Below are 15479 nucleotides of genomic sequence, written 5' to 3' on the forward strand. Positions count from 1 at the left end.
ACCACGACATCGGCAACTATAACTAAAATGAACACGTGACCATCGCCACTAGACCTTGGCACAATGGCAGAGCGTTTCATTGTCTGATGAATCCCGATATCTTCTTCATCATGACGATGTGAGGGTGCGAATACGTAGTGTTCATAGGGAACAGCTCCTTGACATCTGTACTGCGGGACGGAGACAAACTGGCTGCGGCTTAATTATTATCTGGGGAACATTCAGGTGAGCATCCATGCGTCTAGTGGAGCTTGAGCAAGGCACCATGACGGCCGAGGTATCGCACGCTGCTTGCAGACTACGTACACCCCTTCATGACGGCCATGTTTCCCATCGGTAGTGGCATTTTTCGACAAGATAATGCACCATGTCGCAAGGCCAGGAGTGTGATGGAGTGGTTCGAGGAACACAGGAGCGAGTTCCAAGTGATGTGCTGGCCCCCAAACTCTCCGGACTGGGATGTGATTGAACGTGACGTGAGGGTGCATCACCCCCTCCCCGGAATTTACGGGAATTAGATTACCTGTGTGTGCATATGTGGTGCCAACTCTCACCAGCGACCCACCGAGGAACATTGCGACCATGCCAAGACACGCTGCCGTTGTTATTCATGCCAAAAGGTGGATATACTAACAATTAGGTAGGTAGTCATAACGGTCTGGCTGATGTGTGTGTATATTTTAACTCGTATATTTTGTCTCGACTCGAATTTCGAGACGTCTCGACTCGAATTCGAGTCGAGTCGAGACAGAGACTGTCGAGTCGAGACACGAGTCGAGACAGCAACATATTTTCGAGTCGAGACACGAGTCGAGACAACATTTTCTCGAGTCGAGTCGAGACAGGCTCAAATCTCGACTCGACTCGACTCGAATGCATCCCTAACTACAGTGCATCGCATTTTATATCCATGGCTTTCTATTAAATTGCTGAAGCTCGTGTCTATTATATGGGGCGTTCAGAGCACAAGGCAGTCAAGACATAAAGTTGTGAGGAAAACAGACATAAAATTTGTACCGTAAGCTTAATTTCATGGAAATTTTAAGTTCGTGCAATATGATTATAATTATGGAAAATTTCACACTGTTTTTCCCCTTTACATCGGTCTACTTTATCTTGATTTGAGACTTTCAAATTTCATCCTATTTTCCACGGAAAAGTATTTGTAATTCATATAATATAATGTATTCATATAATATAATAACAGGGATATAATTATGTGTGATAAATAATTAAATTAAAATTCCTCGTTATTTGGCCCATGACAAACACTTTACCATTTTATATCGTAAAAGTCAGATTCACCGGTATTGCAACAGAGCTGTACTTGAGCGGTTGGAAATAGATATTCAAACTTCGATTAGTGATAATTTCACAGCTTTGTTTTATTACAAGTGTAATACCCTTCAGTCAGTGGAGAGGAGGGCATGGACCATGGGACAGAGTTGAAGACGATCGCTTTGGTGGGTACTAGTGCATCACAGTGGGTCAGTGGTTCATTGTGGGTGATGGGTCGAAGTAGCTCATGGTAGATGGCGGGTAGGTAGTGATTCATGGTAGGTCAGAGGGGTCACGATAGATGATGGGTCAGTTGGTCATGGATGAAGTTTTCATTGACCCACGCCATCTCAGCAAGAGTGTGTCTTCACTGTAGATGAATATGTTTGAAAAGGTAACATGGGGGGACGGAGAGACCATTTACCAAGGTCCCAAAAGGAAGACTTCGAAAGAAGTTGATGAATATTAAGGCTTATCGATTCTTCCATAAACAAGATACACAGCTAAGAATTATAATGTCATGTACCAACCTCATTCAATATCAATCTTCCAATCCTCACTGTGATGACAAGTATTATACCATTTGCGCTAGAATTGAACAAATATCAACTGCAAGGTGAGAGTATGGCGATCACTGCGTCCAACAATTTGATTGGTTATTCACTTCAGTTTCTGTGTAAAACGCTTCTGCGCAAGCTAGCAACCCATTTTTTCAAAACTAAGGTTAACTCAATAGATGGTATGGTACTTACCATAGTAGGATGGATCCGTAGTACCCAGCGGCCCGATACTGTCTCCCCCAAGCGAATCCCTCGTCGTCGAGGCTCAGGTACTCTGCCACCGTGAGGATAGGGTAGGGCAGCCCCTTGACTAGACTCTCTCTGTAGCGCTCCTGAATTTCACTTGGACCAAGCCAGTAAAATCGCTCATTAAAGTCAATATCCTCGCTCTGGTTAAACAATGGCGCAGCTGTAAAGATCCAGAAAGAACGAAATTATCAAAAACAAATATACAGAATAAGGTTAGGCTTCATCCATGTCACTTTACATATATATTTTTTTTAAATAACACATAGCAGGATTTTGAAACTATAGGATTATTCAAAAAAACGCGCCGGTTTTGTTACATCAAATTATGAATTTTATTTCTTCAAAACACACTAACAAAATTCATAAACATGTTCATCACACATTTCGATTTCAGATATAGTGAATGACGTTGGACATATGACCTCCTTTACTGCGTTGGCATGCAATAACTCTGTTCGTGAAATTCGCAATGACTACACTGTAATGAACCATTGCAATGTTTTGCTCAGAATGACCACTACGACGACGCCCAGACATTTTAACGTTCACTATTGAACCCGTTTCGATAAACATTTTCATAATTTTGCGAACTGTTCATTCATTCGGTGCCTCATTTCGCCCTAGAACCGCACGAAGTCGCCTGACAGTTGCTGCATAAATTTCTGATAAAATGTTTTCACAATTAGCACACGTTGCGCTATAGTAAACTGCTCCGTGGGTAGACACAGACTGAAGAAATGCGAGACATTCAGACCTAAGGCGACAATTGGAATGTTTGTGGACAGGGTTAGCTGGTTTCAACTAGGGATAGGCAAAACCGGTTTTTATAAAAACCGAAAACCGGTTTCTATAAAAACCGAAACCCGAAAAACCGACATTTCGGTTTTCTCCAAAACCGGTTCGGTTGTTACCGAAACTGGTTTCGGTGAAAACTTTTCGAAAACACGTAAGACTATTTCTGTGGAAATGGATTCGGTTTCCGGAGAACAACGAAACAACATTCTGGTCAGAAATAGAACAAATTTTGAAAAAAAAACGGAATCGGTTTTGAAGAAAACCGAAACCGGATCTGGTGAAAAACCGAACCGGTTTTGGAGAAAACCGATAACCGGTTTTGGAGAAAACCGAACCGATTTTGGAGAAAACCGAACCGATTTTGAAGAAAACCGAAACCGGTTTCGGTGAAAAACCGGTTTTTGTGCCCACCACTAGTTTAAACCATGGTTTAAACCAAAAATCGAAAAATGTTCGTAAAAGTGTAAGTGTCGGTAAAATCTTGATGAACACACATTTGGGAGTTACCACGTTTCATTCACGTATCACGTTATTATTTATCTTATGATCATACCTAAATTCATTCATTACTCAAAGAGATTATACTACAAAAGCAACTTTTATTTTATCAGTTTAGGAATATTTCCTTTGTGATTTTTTTTAAATAGCTTATTATTGTTGTGCAATTGCAATCAAAGAAAATTCCTAAATATTGTTTCGTTTTAATAATGTTTACTATTGATAAAATACATCGAAATGCCGTACTTTTTTTTTTTTTGGAAGGGGGCTATACAAACCCCACGAGAGGCATTTACTGAAATCAGATGTATGTTTGGTATCTATTTATGTATAAATGAATCAGAGCCAAAGTGGACTCAAATAGATCGTATCTTTATTCACTTTTCTTACTGATATGCAAATTAAGTCCTTGTATTTCATTAACTTAGACTAATAAAAGTCATAGTGAATTAACATGGACTTAATTAGTTCTTCTGTACTCTGCAGTATTTTGAAATTGTCCATATGTAATTCTGTATAATAGTTTTACTTGTGCAACTGTTTATCTTTTTGTTCTTTTGAAATGACTCTTGACAATTATATTAACAAGTATATAAAGATCAGTACAACGTAATTTTTATGAGGAGTCCTTCGTGAGTGAGTCGGCAGACGTATCGCATTTGTGGCTAATTAGTCCCGGTTTCGAGTTCAAATGGAGGACAATTTCTTTCGGATGTAAGCCGAGAAGCGCTTTGGATTCCGCTTTAAACTTATGTGACCCCTCCTGCATAACCCGATTGTTGCATAGTAACACAAAGGCGAATCAAACTTATTTCTGTCCATATGTGATATAAATACATAGAGCAAATTATTTAAATCCCCCCCCCCCAAAAAAAACCTGGTTTAAACCAAATAAACCGGGCTTAAACCAAAATAACCGGGTTTTTGTTTTTTTCAATAAAAAATGGTTTTTGCCAACCCTGTTTGTGGGTATAGCAACAATACTAAACAACCGAGAAACAAAAATTTTGCCAGACGATTCAAGGCGCGCTTTTTGAATGACGCTTTACATCTAAACTATGAGCAAATCAAATAAAATGGGATCTTTCAGTTTAACGTCCTATGTTTATGCCTTTTAGGCTAAAGGAGACAGTTGATTGAAGCAAGTGAATGATGACTGAAGAATGAATGGGTGCAGTAAGAATGTGGGAGAAAACGGATGTATTCCGAGAAAACTCACGCACACGATGTTTTCTACCATAGACTTACTTGGCCAAGATGGAACCACTGATTCCACACCCCAGAGGTAAGCGCTCTACCACTGAGCTACCATCCCCACTCAAAACAATGAAAAACCCAATATTGAAACCGGAAGAAGTAGATGCATGACTTTCTGTTCGAATACAGGAATACGGGCAGAGCAAAGACCCACTCTTCGCACATCATCATCATCATCATGTTCATCAAATGCTTTCTGTCATTATTGTTAGGTCATTTGCAGAAACTTAGAAATTTCCATGCTCCACGGTCTTTAGCTAACCTCCTCGTTTTCACATACGATTTTTCTGTTTTAATATTGTTCATCAATTGCGATTTCCTTCGCCCCTTCCCTCTTCTTCCTTCCGCCTATACCATCTGCCTAACGATACCGTTCATTCTTAGCCAATGTCTCAACCAGTTTGTTTTCTTCTTCTCAATAATATCTAAAATTGTTCTGTAATACACTTTCATTTGTTCTTCGCTCGATCCACCTAATTCTCTCCATTTTTCTCCACACTACTTTTCGAAAGCTTCCAGTGTTTTTCATTACTTTCATGTAATGTCCATGTTTCTACCTCATTACAGTACGAAGCATTTTACAAGTCTTTTCCTCAAATCCTTATTCAAAGTACCAGAAAATAATCTTGACCAAAGTACCAGAAAATACGCTGAACTACAGGTAGTGAACATTGAAACTGAAACACTTGCACATTGAAACTAAAACTGAGACACTTGAATCATAGGATGTTCGCGGGGCTCATATCCACCTGGTAGTTGTACTTTTGGGCAATGAGACACGTGTGGTCCTTGGTAGTCACACCAGTGAAAGAGGTTCGTCAGCGAACGTCAAATCGTGTGCGCAGAGCAGTATAATGGAGGACATATCCAACTTCAAAAGAGGACAGATCGTAGGAGTGCGTCTAGCAGGTGCATCTGTGTCCAAAATTACAAAACTCTGAGACGTCTCTCGCGATGTGTGCATATGAACATGAAGGACGAACCACATCCAGGAGGAGCAACTGCGGAGAAAAACGGAAGTTGTCTGAAAGGGAAGTGAGGACATTGAGTAGGCATATTGCGCGAAAACCGAAAATCCATATCGGCAATCACCGCAGAAATGAATACATGTTACACAGAATTTACGTACACGAAAACAATCCGCCGATACCTGCATAAGGCCAACATCCATGGCAGAGTTGCTAAAATGAAGTCTTTCATCAGTAGCATAAATACCGCAAAGCGGGTTCAGTGGTGCCAGAATGACAACTTGGTCGTTGGATGACCTAAAATATGTCATATTCAGGTAATTAGTTCAGCTATTCTGTTTTCCAAACAACAGGGAGAGTATCTGGAGAAACCTCTCTGACGCATACTATCCAGACTGTACTGTATGTACTCAAACATGAAAGCGCATCAGCGGTGGTTTGGGGTGCAATATCGTGGCAGACTTTGGGCCCACTAATTGTACTAGAGGGTCGTGTCATTGCCAAGGACTATACCAGGACTATACCCTATGGTTCGAACACTCTTCCTGGACGGTGGTACAATGTTTTAGGATGATAACTTCCCTTTTTACACTGCTAAATTTGTCACAGAGTGGTTCGATGAGCATGTCAGTGGAGTTGAACATCTGTCATGGCCCGTTCAATCGCCGGGTCTCAACATTATTGAGCCTGCATGGGGTTTTTAGAGGATCGAGTGACGAAACGTTTCTCTCCACTACGTGCACGTGCCGAACTTGTCATTGTGCTTCAAGAGGAAGCTGAAAATCCCTCTGCAGACGGTGCAGGACCTCTATCGATGTTTCCCAAGTCGTGTTGCTACTGTACTGGTCACCAAAGGCGCCCCAACACCTTATTCTTATTTAAAACAAAATTGTGGCTTTCTACCAAATGTTTCAGTATCAATATCCGTTATATGTAATATCAAACACCATTTCTCGCTACGTGTTATCGTTTTTGCATTATGAAGACTAGTGTTAGCGCCCGAACTTTAAGTCTGCTGTACCCTATAAGTCAAAAACGAAAACGCATATAAATTAGTGCTCTAATTGTCTACATTTTATTGTTTTCTTAAAATTTGCACTCAATCTAATTTGTGCATGGTTACATAAGTGCTAATGGTCAAATCTAAATATCGTTACGGCCCTTGTCTAATCCAAAACAACATGCTATTTGTGCGTGTAAAGAAGAGGATATTGTGATTGAAACACAGGAATTACATTGTGATTGTTAATATGTGTATATAGATGAATCTGTCAACTAAATTATTGAGTTTTGGAATATATATAAATTGGATCCACGAGTACATACAGAGTTTATTCTGTCGACAGATATAACCGATATTTACAATAAGACATGCATTAGAAGCGCAATTTTAGAAAACGCTGAAATTTACTTCTAAGTTCGGTCATTTTTACTGTAGCCTCTTTCCGTTGCAATGTTCGAATACTATTACCGAATTTCACACCTCCTACTAAAGCTAATCCCTACACTTGGGCAATTTCTAAATTAAGAAACAGAAATTTAAATAGTATGGAAATTTCTCCCGTTTCCCTCTTAAGGATGTTCACACATTCGAGCCACCCTCAAGAAAGAAATTTACGGCAACGCAGAAATACCTAGGTATATATCCAACTATTTTTAGTTAAGAGGTTACATGTCGAGTTTCATCTCTCTAACTTTGGATTTCGTGTCTTCTTGGCAGAAAATTTGGATTTCCGTCTACTCCACTTAGGATAAGTGTTTCAAAAAATCCTTTCTTGTCTGTTGCCTTCACGAAGAAAGAAGTGTTCTGCCCAAATTTCACGTTTCTAGGTGTAGTAGTACGGGCTGGACGATTAGGATTTTGATTGATCCGATACGTTTTAAAAAGTTGAATGAATCATGACACACACGTAAAGTGATGTATACATGTAAGGGTAACTCTCTGACAGTATTTTATTACAATTACTTATTTTTTTCACATTTTGGATTTTTAATTTTCATATTTTATTTACTTTCTCTTACTTTGCACTTTTCTACTTCGGATTTGCTATTCGAATTTTTTTCTCTCTCAAGAGGTTCATTCCCATCCAAGGATGCACGGGCCGTAGAAGGCAATGAAATGAAATGAAACCGTTAAGTTTTATGTCACACGGTTATGCCGGCTAGGCTAAAGGAGACGATGATGATGAGAAATTAATGAAATGGTGGAATGAAGAAAATGGGAGGAAACGGTAGAACCCCGAAAAAACGCACGCATAAGGTGTTTGTCCACCACAAATCTCACTTGGGTCGAGTACCGTAGAAGGCAATACCTTCTCTGTGCGCAAGAATATTTTCAATTTTATGAAACATTAAATTTTGTGAATGGTTTAACTCTTTTGAATGGTAACCTATGAAATCATGCTACCACTGTTTGTATCAAACAGTATTCTGTACATACGTATTCGGGTGTTACAACCTGAAGTTAACAAGACCGCAATGCAAATTAATTCTCAGTCACACTAGAAAAGTGGTATTTAAAAAATTAACCTTCTTTTTCTAAACATATAAGGAAAGTGTGAGTTTCTTATAGAATGACGTGTAAACAACAGACTTTTGAAGTGATCCTGACACTTCTCTTTGGAATCCACTTTGCTTAGGTAATTTGTTTCTGTAAGCTCTCCAGCAGAATAAATAAAGCAATTTACATTTGGAAGAATCTCGCGTTCCCACTTTGGAATATTAGCCAAGAAATTTTTTTCAAGAGACAGGCACTTAAGAACACTCCCAACAGTCACTTCCTTTATTTGCTAGAAGGAAAAAAAAAAACTATTTCATCACGTGTAGCTATTTGTGTAGCACGGCTTTCTCCATTTGTACGTAACGATTTAAGCATTCGCATACATCTGTACACACGGAACAAAAATTTATGTAATTTCATCAATGCGTTAATCTGTGTGAAAATAATGAAATTATTGACAATAATGTCTTCAAAGTTGCGCATCAGATATTACCAAATTTAGTTGCCGTACCTACCTTCTTGAATCAATAAAAAAACAACCAGTAGATAGCATGGGTAACTATCAAGAACAGAGGGGTGGAAAACACGGAATAGTTGAACACGTAACGAGACAGAGCTTTTCCGATGGAAATAAAGGCTGGACCAAAAGTCATGAAGAGGTTATAATTGTGAATAACTTTATTTTTTATTTATCATTAGTTTCCATTGACATTTCACAGACCAAGGATTGGAGATTGTTTACACTTATATGTGGAATATAATCTCAGGTAGGAGATGTCTGCCATTTTGAGCCTCACAGAACAGGCCCTGTGTAGCACATGATTCATGAGAAGGGTCATCACTTCTGGTCTGAGTGCTTGTATTTCTGCACGAACACTTGTGCTTGAGCTGCTGTATTATTTGTAGTGGGTCTAGGTCAAAACCCCCACAGCCAAAACCCCCACACTCAAGAAATGTCAAAACGCCCACACGATCGGTCATAACTCCCACACAAATGGACAAATCCCCCAAACGCACGAGAGATTTGTCCATTTGTGTGTGGGTTATGACCGATCGTGTGGGCGTTTTGACATTTCTTGAGTGTGGGGGTTTTGGCTGTGGGGGTTATGACCGTTCGTGTGTTTGGGAGATTTGTCCATTTGTGTGGGGGTTATGACCGTTTGTGTGGGCGTTTTGGCATTTCTTGAGTGTGGGTGTTTTGGCTGTGGGGATTTTGACCGGTTCCCTTTGTAGTTTGTTCGCATACAAAGTAGAACAACAACAATATTTGTCAATTATGCCCCTTGTTTCCCTTCCTTAATACACCTATCTTAATGAAATTGATATGATAAAAACCTAAGTTAGGCTATGGTCCATTCAAGTGCCAAAAATCGTTAAAAAATCGATTCAGCGATCTAGGTTAATCCATTTTTAACAAAATTGTTATCATTAAATCTTAAACGTTCATATTTTAAATATTTTACAGTTCCTTTTTTTTTTTAAGGGTTGTATGTACTTCTTACAAACGTAAAAGTAGGATCTGTCTTGACAAAGTGTTTGATAACTGGTTTCACTATGATTGCGATTTTTAAAAAGAAACAGGGAATCTGTACGTGTGTTCCCTGTAGTGTTTAGAATAGGAATCAAGATATTATTGCTTCCTGATTATTTTAATATGATAGGAAGAAAGGGTGCTGACGAATCACAATCTTTTTTTTTAATTAAAAAAAAACGAAAAATGAAGCCAGGAAATAAGTTAATAGTGAAGAGGAGTGGGTGTTCTCAGAAGAAAGTTAGTTGCAAAAGGCAAAAGAAAGATGAAAGAGAAGATCCGGAAGTTGCTTAGTTCATTTACAGGGATTCTTATAGTCTGTGATAAAGGTCAAACGTTGCTGACACTCCTCTCGAGACTTAACGAGGAATTGGATCGTCCTCGTTCCGGTCACGTTTGGTGGTGGTTCTTCTTATGGACTTCCTCGCTTCGCAACGACGTGACTTTGGCCTCCTTGAAAGCTGAAATCGCCATTTTTTTCTCCATTCATTACCCAAGTTCTTATTCCTTATATGCAAACACTTTATTGCTTCAGTTACCAGGTTCATTCCTCTGGCCGATGTTACTTTCGTATCTTCTAGATCATTCAATGATCGAAATTGACAATTTCAAATGTCAGTACATCATCGGCATCGTCATAGGTATTCTGCCATTATTGGCAGGTCACTTGCTGCAACTGGGAAGTTTTTCATGCTCCACGGTCTTCCGCTAACCTCTTTGTCTTTCCGTACGATTTCTCTGTTTTGATATCGTCCATTAATTGTAGTCTCTCTCGCCCTTTCCTCTTTCTGCCACCATATCCTCCAGCACGTCCTCCATGATACAGTTCTTTCTTAGTCAATGTCTCAACCAGTTTCTCTTCCTCTTCTTAATAATATCTAGAATTGTACTTTTCTCCCCCACTATTTTTAACATCCTTTCATTCGTTTTCTGTTCGGCCCAGCTAATTCTCCATTCTTTTCCACACTCACATTTCAAAAGCTTCCAGATCGTTTTTCATCATTTTTGCATAATGTCCATGTTTCTGACCCATACAGCACAATACTTCACACGAAGCATTTTATGAGTCTTATTCTCAACTCTATTAAAGGTCAGAGAAAATAGTATTTTCTTCCTCCTAAAGGCTTCTTTCGCCATTCCTATCCTTGCTTTTATTTCACGTTCGCACTTCATATCATCACTAATAATACGATGGTATCGGGAAATAGTTACCTGTTCCATTTTCTTCCTTCCTACTTCTATATTTGACACCGACCTCTTGGTTCCAATATAGCAACACTTAAACTGTATTTATTATTGGAGTACCGACTTACCCTTAAACATTAGTGTTGCCTATAAGACTCGTGAAATTTCTCATCTCGTCTCGAAAGTGAGACAATGAGAATGGGAATGTCTCTCGTCTCAAATTTAAAATGGTACTTCCCATCTTATCGGGAATCGAACTCGGTGTCTTCCATGCTGAAAACGCGTACACTAATCGTGAAGGAGATTATTATTATTATTATTATTATTATTATTATTATTATTATTATTATTATTATTATTATTATTATTATTATTATTATTATTATTATTATCTGAAATTCTCGTTTTTCACACGTGAAGGACTGGTTTATGTAAAATATTTGAAACGTATATTTGAGCCGCATTTCCCTTCTTAGATTGCGCTTTTGAATTAAAATGAAATTACAGAAACGCAGCTTGACTCGAAGTACTAACTTGCTTGAATACTACTATTAATTCGACCCAAAAATGCATTTCAAACGGTGTAACCACTATTTCGTTATCAGATTATTTAGAAAAAATGTAAAGCCGTGAAGGAGAAAATGTAAAGGTCATTGTCTTGCCTTTCCGTGTTTGGAGAGGAGCGCTTAGTGGAGTCCGTGAACGGAAGTACAACAACGAAAATATGCCGTAGGTGGTTTATAGGTTTCGTGAACAGTTCATAAGGAGCCATCAAGTCATCAGACTTTGACTACGTGGGAGAAGAAAGCTTTTCTCGTGGGGAGTGTTTTGAATGTCCTTCGTTTTAGTCGTCCATCAACCGGAAAGGAAACGTATACAGAAATAAGTGCATCAGTGATGTGTTCACCCTGCAAATCACCCAGAAAGCGTTCTCCAGAACTTGGAATTGCAAGGAGAACAATGCAGCTTCACATGAAAATGGACTTAGGCCTACACACATTCCGGCCAATGGATATCAATGAACTAACCAACGATGACTTAAACCGCCAGAAGGATGCATGTAGGCTCTTGTTGCAGGCCTTCCCTACCATTCCTGTCAGAAGTGTGTTCTTTTCTCTGAGGAAAGTGCTATTTATCGGTGTTCGCGGGAAAGGAACGCCTTCATATGGGCAAAGGAAAACCCATATATATATATATATATATATATATATATATATATATATATATATATATATATATATATCAAGAAACAATCGTTTGCACATCATGCTTTGGACGGAAATAACTGAACAACACACATTTGGTTCGTAGTTCTTTGAGGGTTCCGTGACTTCTTATCTGGAGATGTCGAATGACAGCTACAGAATCTGGGCATCAACAAGACGGTTGTTTACCAACACGATGGCTCAATTCTCACTTGCTGTTCGTGAACGTCTGAACGCACTTTTCCCTGGCGGGTAAATAGGATGTAGGTCCCCAATTCACCAGGCCTTTATCCTTGGCCGCCTCGAAGTCCGGTCGTTAGAACATTAGACAATACCCTGTGAAGTACCATTAAATCACACATTAGAAAGAAGCGGTAAGTGGACAATAATGCTCTGTGGCAAATGTGCTTGAAACTTTCCAGCCTGTAACGTCGCTGCTACTAAAACAAATGATTAGGAGAACATGGAGACATATCAAGCTGTTCAGGGATGATGGGGATGCACATACGGACGTTTTGGGCAAAGAACTACAAGTATTATTAAGTATTATTATTGTAGGAATGAAATAAGTGCAGGTGTAAAGGAACTTTCTGGCCACCTTGTATTTACGTCATTTGTCAGCAGTGAGGCTATAGAAGATGGCATCCTCAATTTAAAGTGGAACCTGAACCATTGTATCCGGTACCTCGTGCACCAAAGACAAGTGTACTAGCAACTAGAGCAGCAAAGAAGGTTCGTGAACGATTCCTTTAATATTTATTTATCAAATCTCTCCGTTTTTTTTTTTTTTTTTTTTTTTTTTTTTATGAGCACCTCGTATTTACAACACATCTGCTGTTAATAGTACTAATGCATTGTGAGGTTCATAACTAAAGGCTCATTCGTGTCAAAAGTGTGTATCAAAGGATAAAGCATTATGGAATAGATCACGAAATCGTGAAGTATTAAGATGTCACAACCTCTCTTTAGCATCTAACTAAAAGTGACAGCGTCAATACTCTTTGTTATACAACGTATATAAAAGCATTTAAGCGTGGTGTCGTAAATCATGACTTGAATTAAGATTGCAATATTCTGAAGAAATTAGCAGCAAAATATACTCTATTTAACGGTGGTTAGACATTCCACTTTAGCCGGAACACTTTCTTTCAACCCTTGTCCTTTTTTCTTTCTGATTCTCAAATGCTACGCCTAAATGTCCCCTTTTAAGCAAAAACAGGGGCGCAAATCTGTGTTCAACGTTTTTTTCTTTTTTTTGGGGGGGGGGAGAATCGTCCCCATAATTTTTTTAAAAGCGATGTTCAAAATATTTATGAAGTTGAAAAAAATGCTGTGGAGGATCAGGGGAGCAGAGTTGTCTTCAACATTAGAAGGCGGACAGATTTGAGGCTTATTCTGAGGGAGGGGGAGATGAGACTCATACTACGGAAAATGAATCTGATTTCTGAGGTGAACCTGTTGTATTTTATATAGTGTTGTAAAAAAACGGTTTTTTTTCTGTGAAGTTTTTTTCAATAAAAAACATCGTTCTTTTTCATGTTTTTTTTCAAAAGTCTGTTTTTTTTCTGGCAACTATTATTTATTGATTTATGTTGCAGATTATTGAAATAATCAACAGAACTTGAGTCGAAGCCCTCATAACTTACAAATCGTTTGTTTCTTCGAACCTATACGAGCAAAATTGTGTGATTATTCCTTTCGGTCCCAGGCCATTTTTGGCGTTTTCCTACATTTCCAGTTAGTGTCTTATTGCTCAAAAACTATTCATTCGATTGATATGGTTAAGGCCTTGTTTTTAAGAAAATGGATGTGGCTATTTTTTGGTGTAAGTTGCATTGCAGTGTTATCAACGAGTGGGAAATTATTGAGGGAAATGTAGGGGTGAAAATTTACAAACAAATCCCTAACCGAAATTCAAAAATCTTTTGTATCTAACACCACTGCTGCTATATGGGTTCAAGTCACCTAAAGAAATCTTTGGTGCGTTGACAAGGTACAGTGAAATCCTGAAGTCGCTGGCTTCCATTCAAAGAGGGAAAGAAAAAAATCTGTCATACACATGAAATTTTGACTTTTTACGCCTCAAAGGCAAAAATCAAATATGCCGGGGTACAGCTTCTCTAATTATCCTATTGAAACTTTTTATAGTGCGTTCTGTAGGGCAAAGAGGAAGCTTTCAGGTAGTGGTGCGTTTGTTTCAATGTAGCCAGTAAGAGGGTAATAATAGAAGGAAAAAGGGAAATTTTCCGAATTTTTCACCTAATAGCGGGAATTAATTGTTTTGGCTGGAAACGCTGCCATCAGACAGACGAAAACTATCTGAAAATAAACCGTAGTACTCAAAGAATATATTCTACAAGTATCATGGCGATTTATAACAAAGTAACCATGAAATTAAAAAAAAATCTCATTCTACCTCAGAAATTCACCATTTTCTTACCATTTCCAGAACATGGTTTATTATAAACCTCAACTGTACTTTCCCTAATTATTCTAGTGAAACTTTTTATGGTGCGCTGTGTAGGCTAAGGATGAGGCTGTTAGACACTGGTACATTTGTTCGAATGTAGTCCACAAGAAGGAAATAATAGAAATAAAAAAGGGAATTTTTTCCCAAAATTTGCCTCTAAAATCTGGAATTAAAATTTTTTGTAGCTAGCAACACTACTATCAGACACACACAAACTATCTTAAAATAAGCTTTGGTATCCCTCTAATATATCCTACAAGTTTTGTGATGATATCTAATAAAGTAAGCATGTCAATAAAAAAATATCTCATTCTACCTTAAGAAAAATCACAGTTATCTTTCCAATTAGAGAACAAGGTCCACTGTAAACCTCAACTGTACTTCCCCTAATTATCCTATTGAAACTTACTATAGTGCGTTGTGCAGAACAAAGACGAGACTTCCAGATACTGGTACGTTTGTTCCGATATAGTTAACAAGAGGGAAATAATAGAGACAAAACATATAATTTTTCCAAAATTTCCCCCTAAAATCTGGAATTAAAATATTTTGTAGCTGGCAACACTGCAACCAGACAGACGCAAACTATCTTAAATTAAACATTGGTACACCACTAATATATCCTACAAGTATTATGGCGATATTTAAGGAACAAAGCTTCTAATTACCAAAAAGATATTACGGTAAACAGAAAAGTAAGGAAAAACTAGAAAAATCAAGGGCTAGAACCTAAATACGAATTTTACGTGCGTCCCCTAATTACCCCATTGTAACGATCTGTACTTTCGTTTGTTAAGTAAGGACAAATGTTCGATTGGCGTAAGTTGACTTGCACTCGAACGTATAGGTACGGATTTATAAACAAAAAATTTCTAATTTTTGGCCCAAATATAGGAGAATTTTAATTTCCCTAATTGGCAACACTGCGCGCAGGCCCGTCCAATTGATGTCAACAGTTAGGTATCCATCCGAGGTATCTACCT

The 15479-nt window shown here is 38.4% G+C and overlaps 1 protein-coding gene across 10 annotated transcripts in view; it reads right to left on the reverse strand.

Annotated features, from left to right (window-relative positions):
- LOC145671318 (dual oxidase maturation factor 1-like) overlaps nucleotides 1-15479 on the reverse strand; it is a 712486-nt gene that overhangs the window by 158941 nt on the left and 538066 nt on the right. For all 10 annotated transcript variants that reach the window (XM_081740315.1, XM_081740311.1, XM_081740309.1 and 7 more), the window contains one exon: nucleotides 2031-2247. In XM_081740315.1, coding sequence (XP_081596441.1) covers nucleotides 2031-2247 — 217 coding nt within the window. The remainder of the gene's footprint in view (nucleotides 1-2030; nucleotides 2248-15479) is intronic.

The sequence above is a fragment of the Thermobia domestica genome, chromosome 15 (genome assembly GCF_964235325.1).
Source record: "Thermobia domestica chromosome 15, izTheDome1.hap1.1, whole genome shotgun sequence".
Classification (NCBI taxonomy): domain Eukaryota; kingdom Metazoa; phylum Arthropoda; class Insecta; order Zygentoma; family Lepismatidae; genus Thermobia; species Thermobia domestica.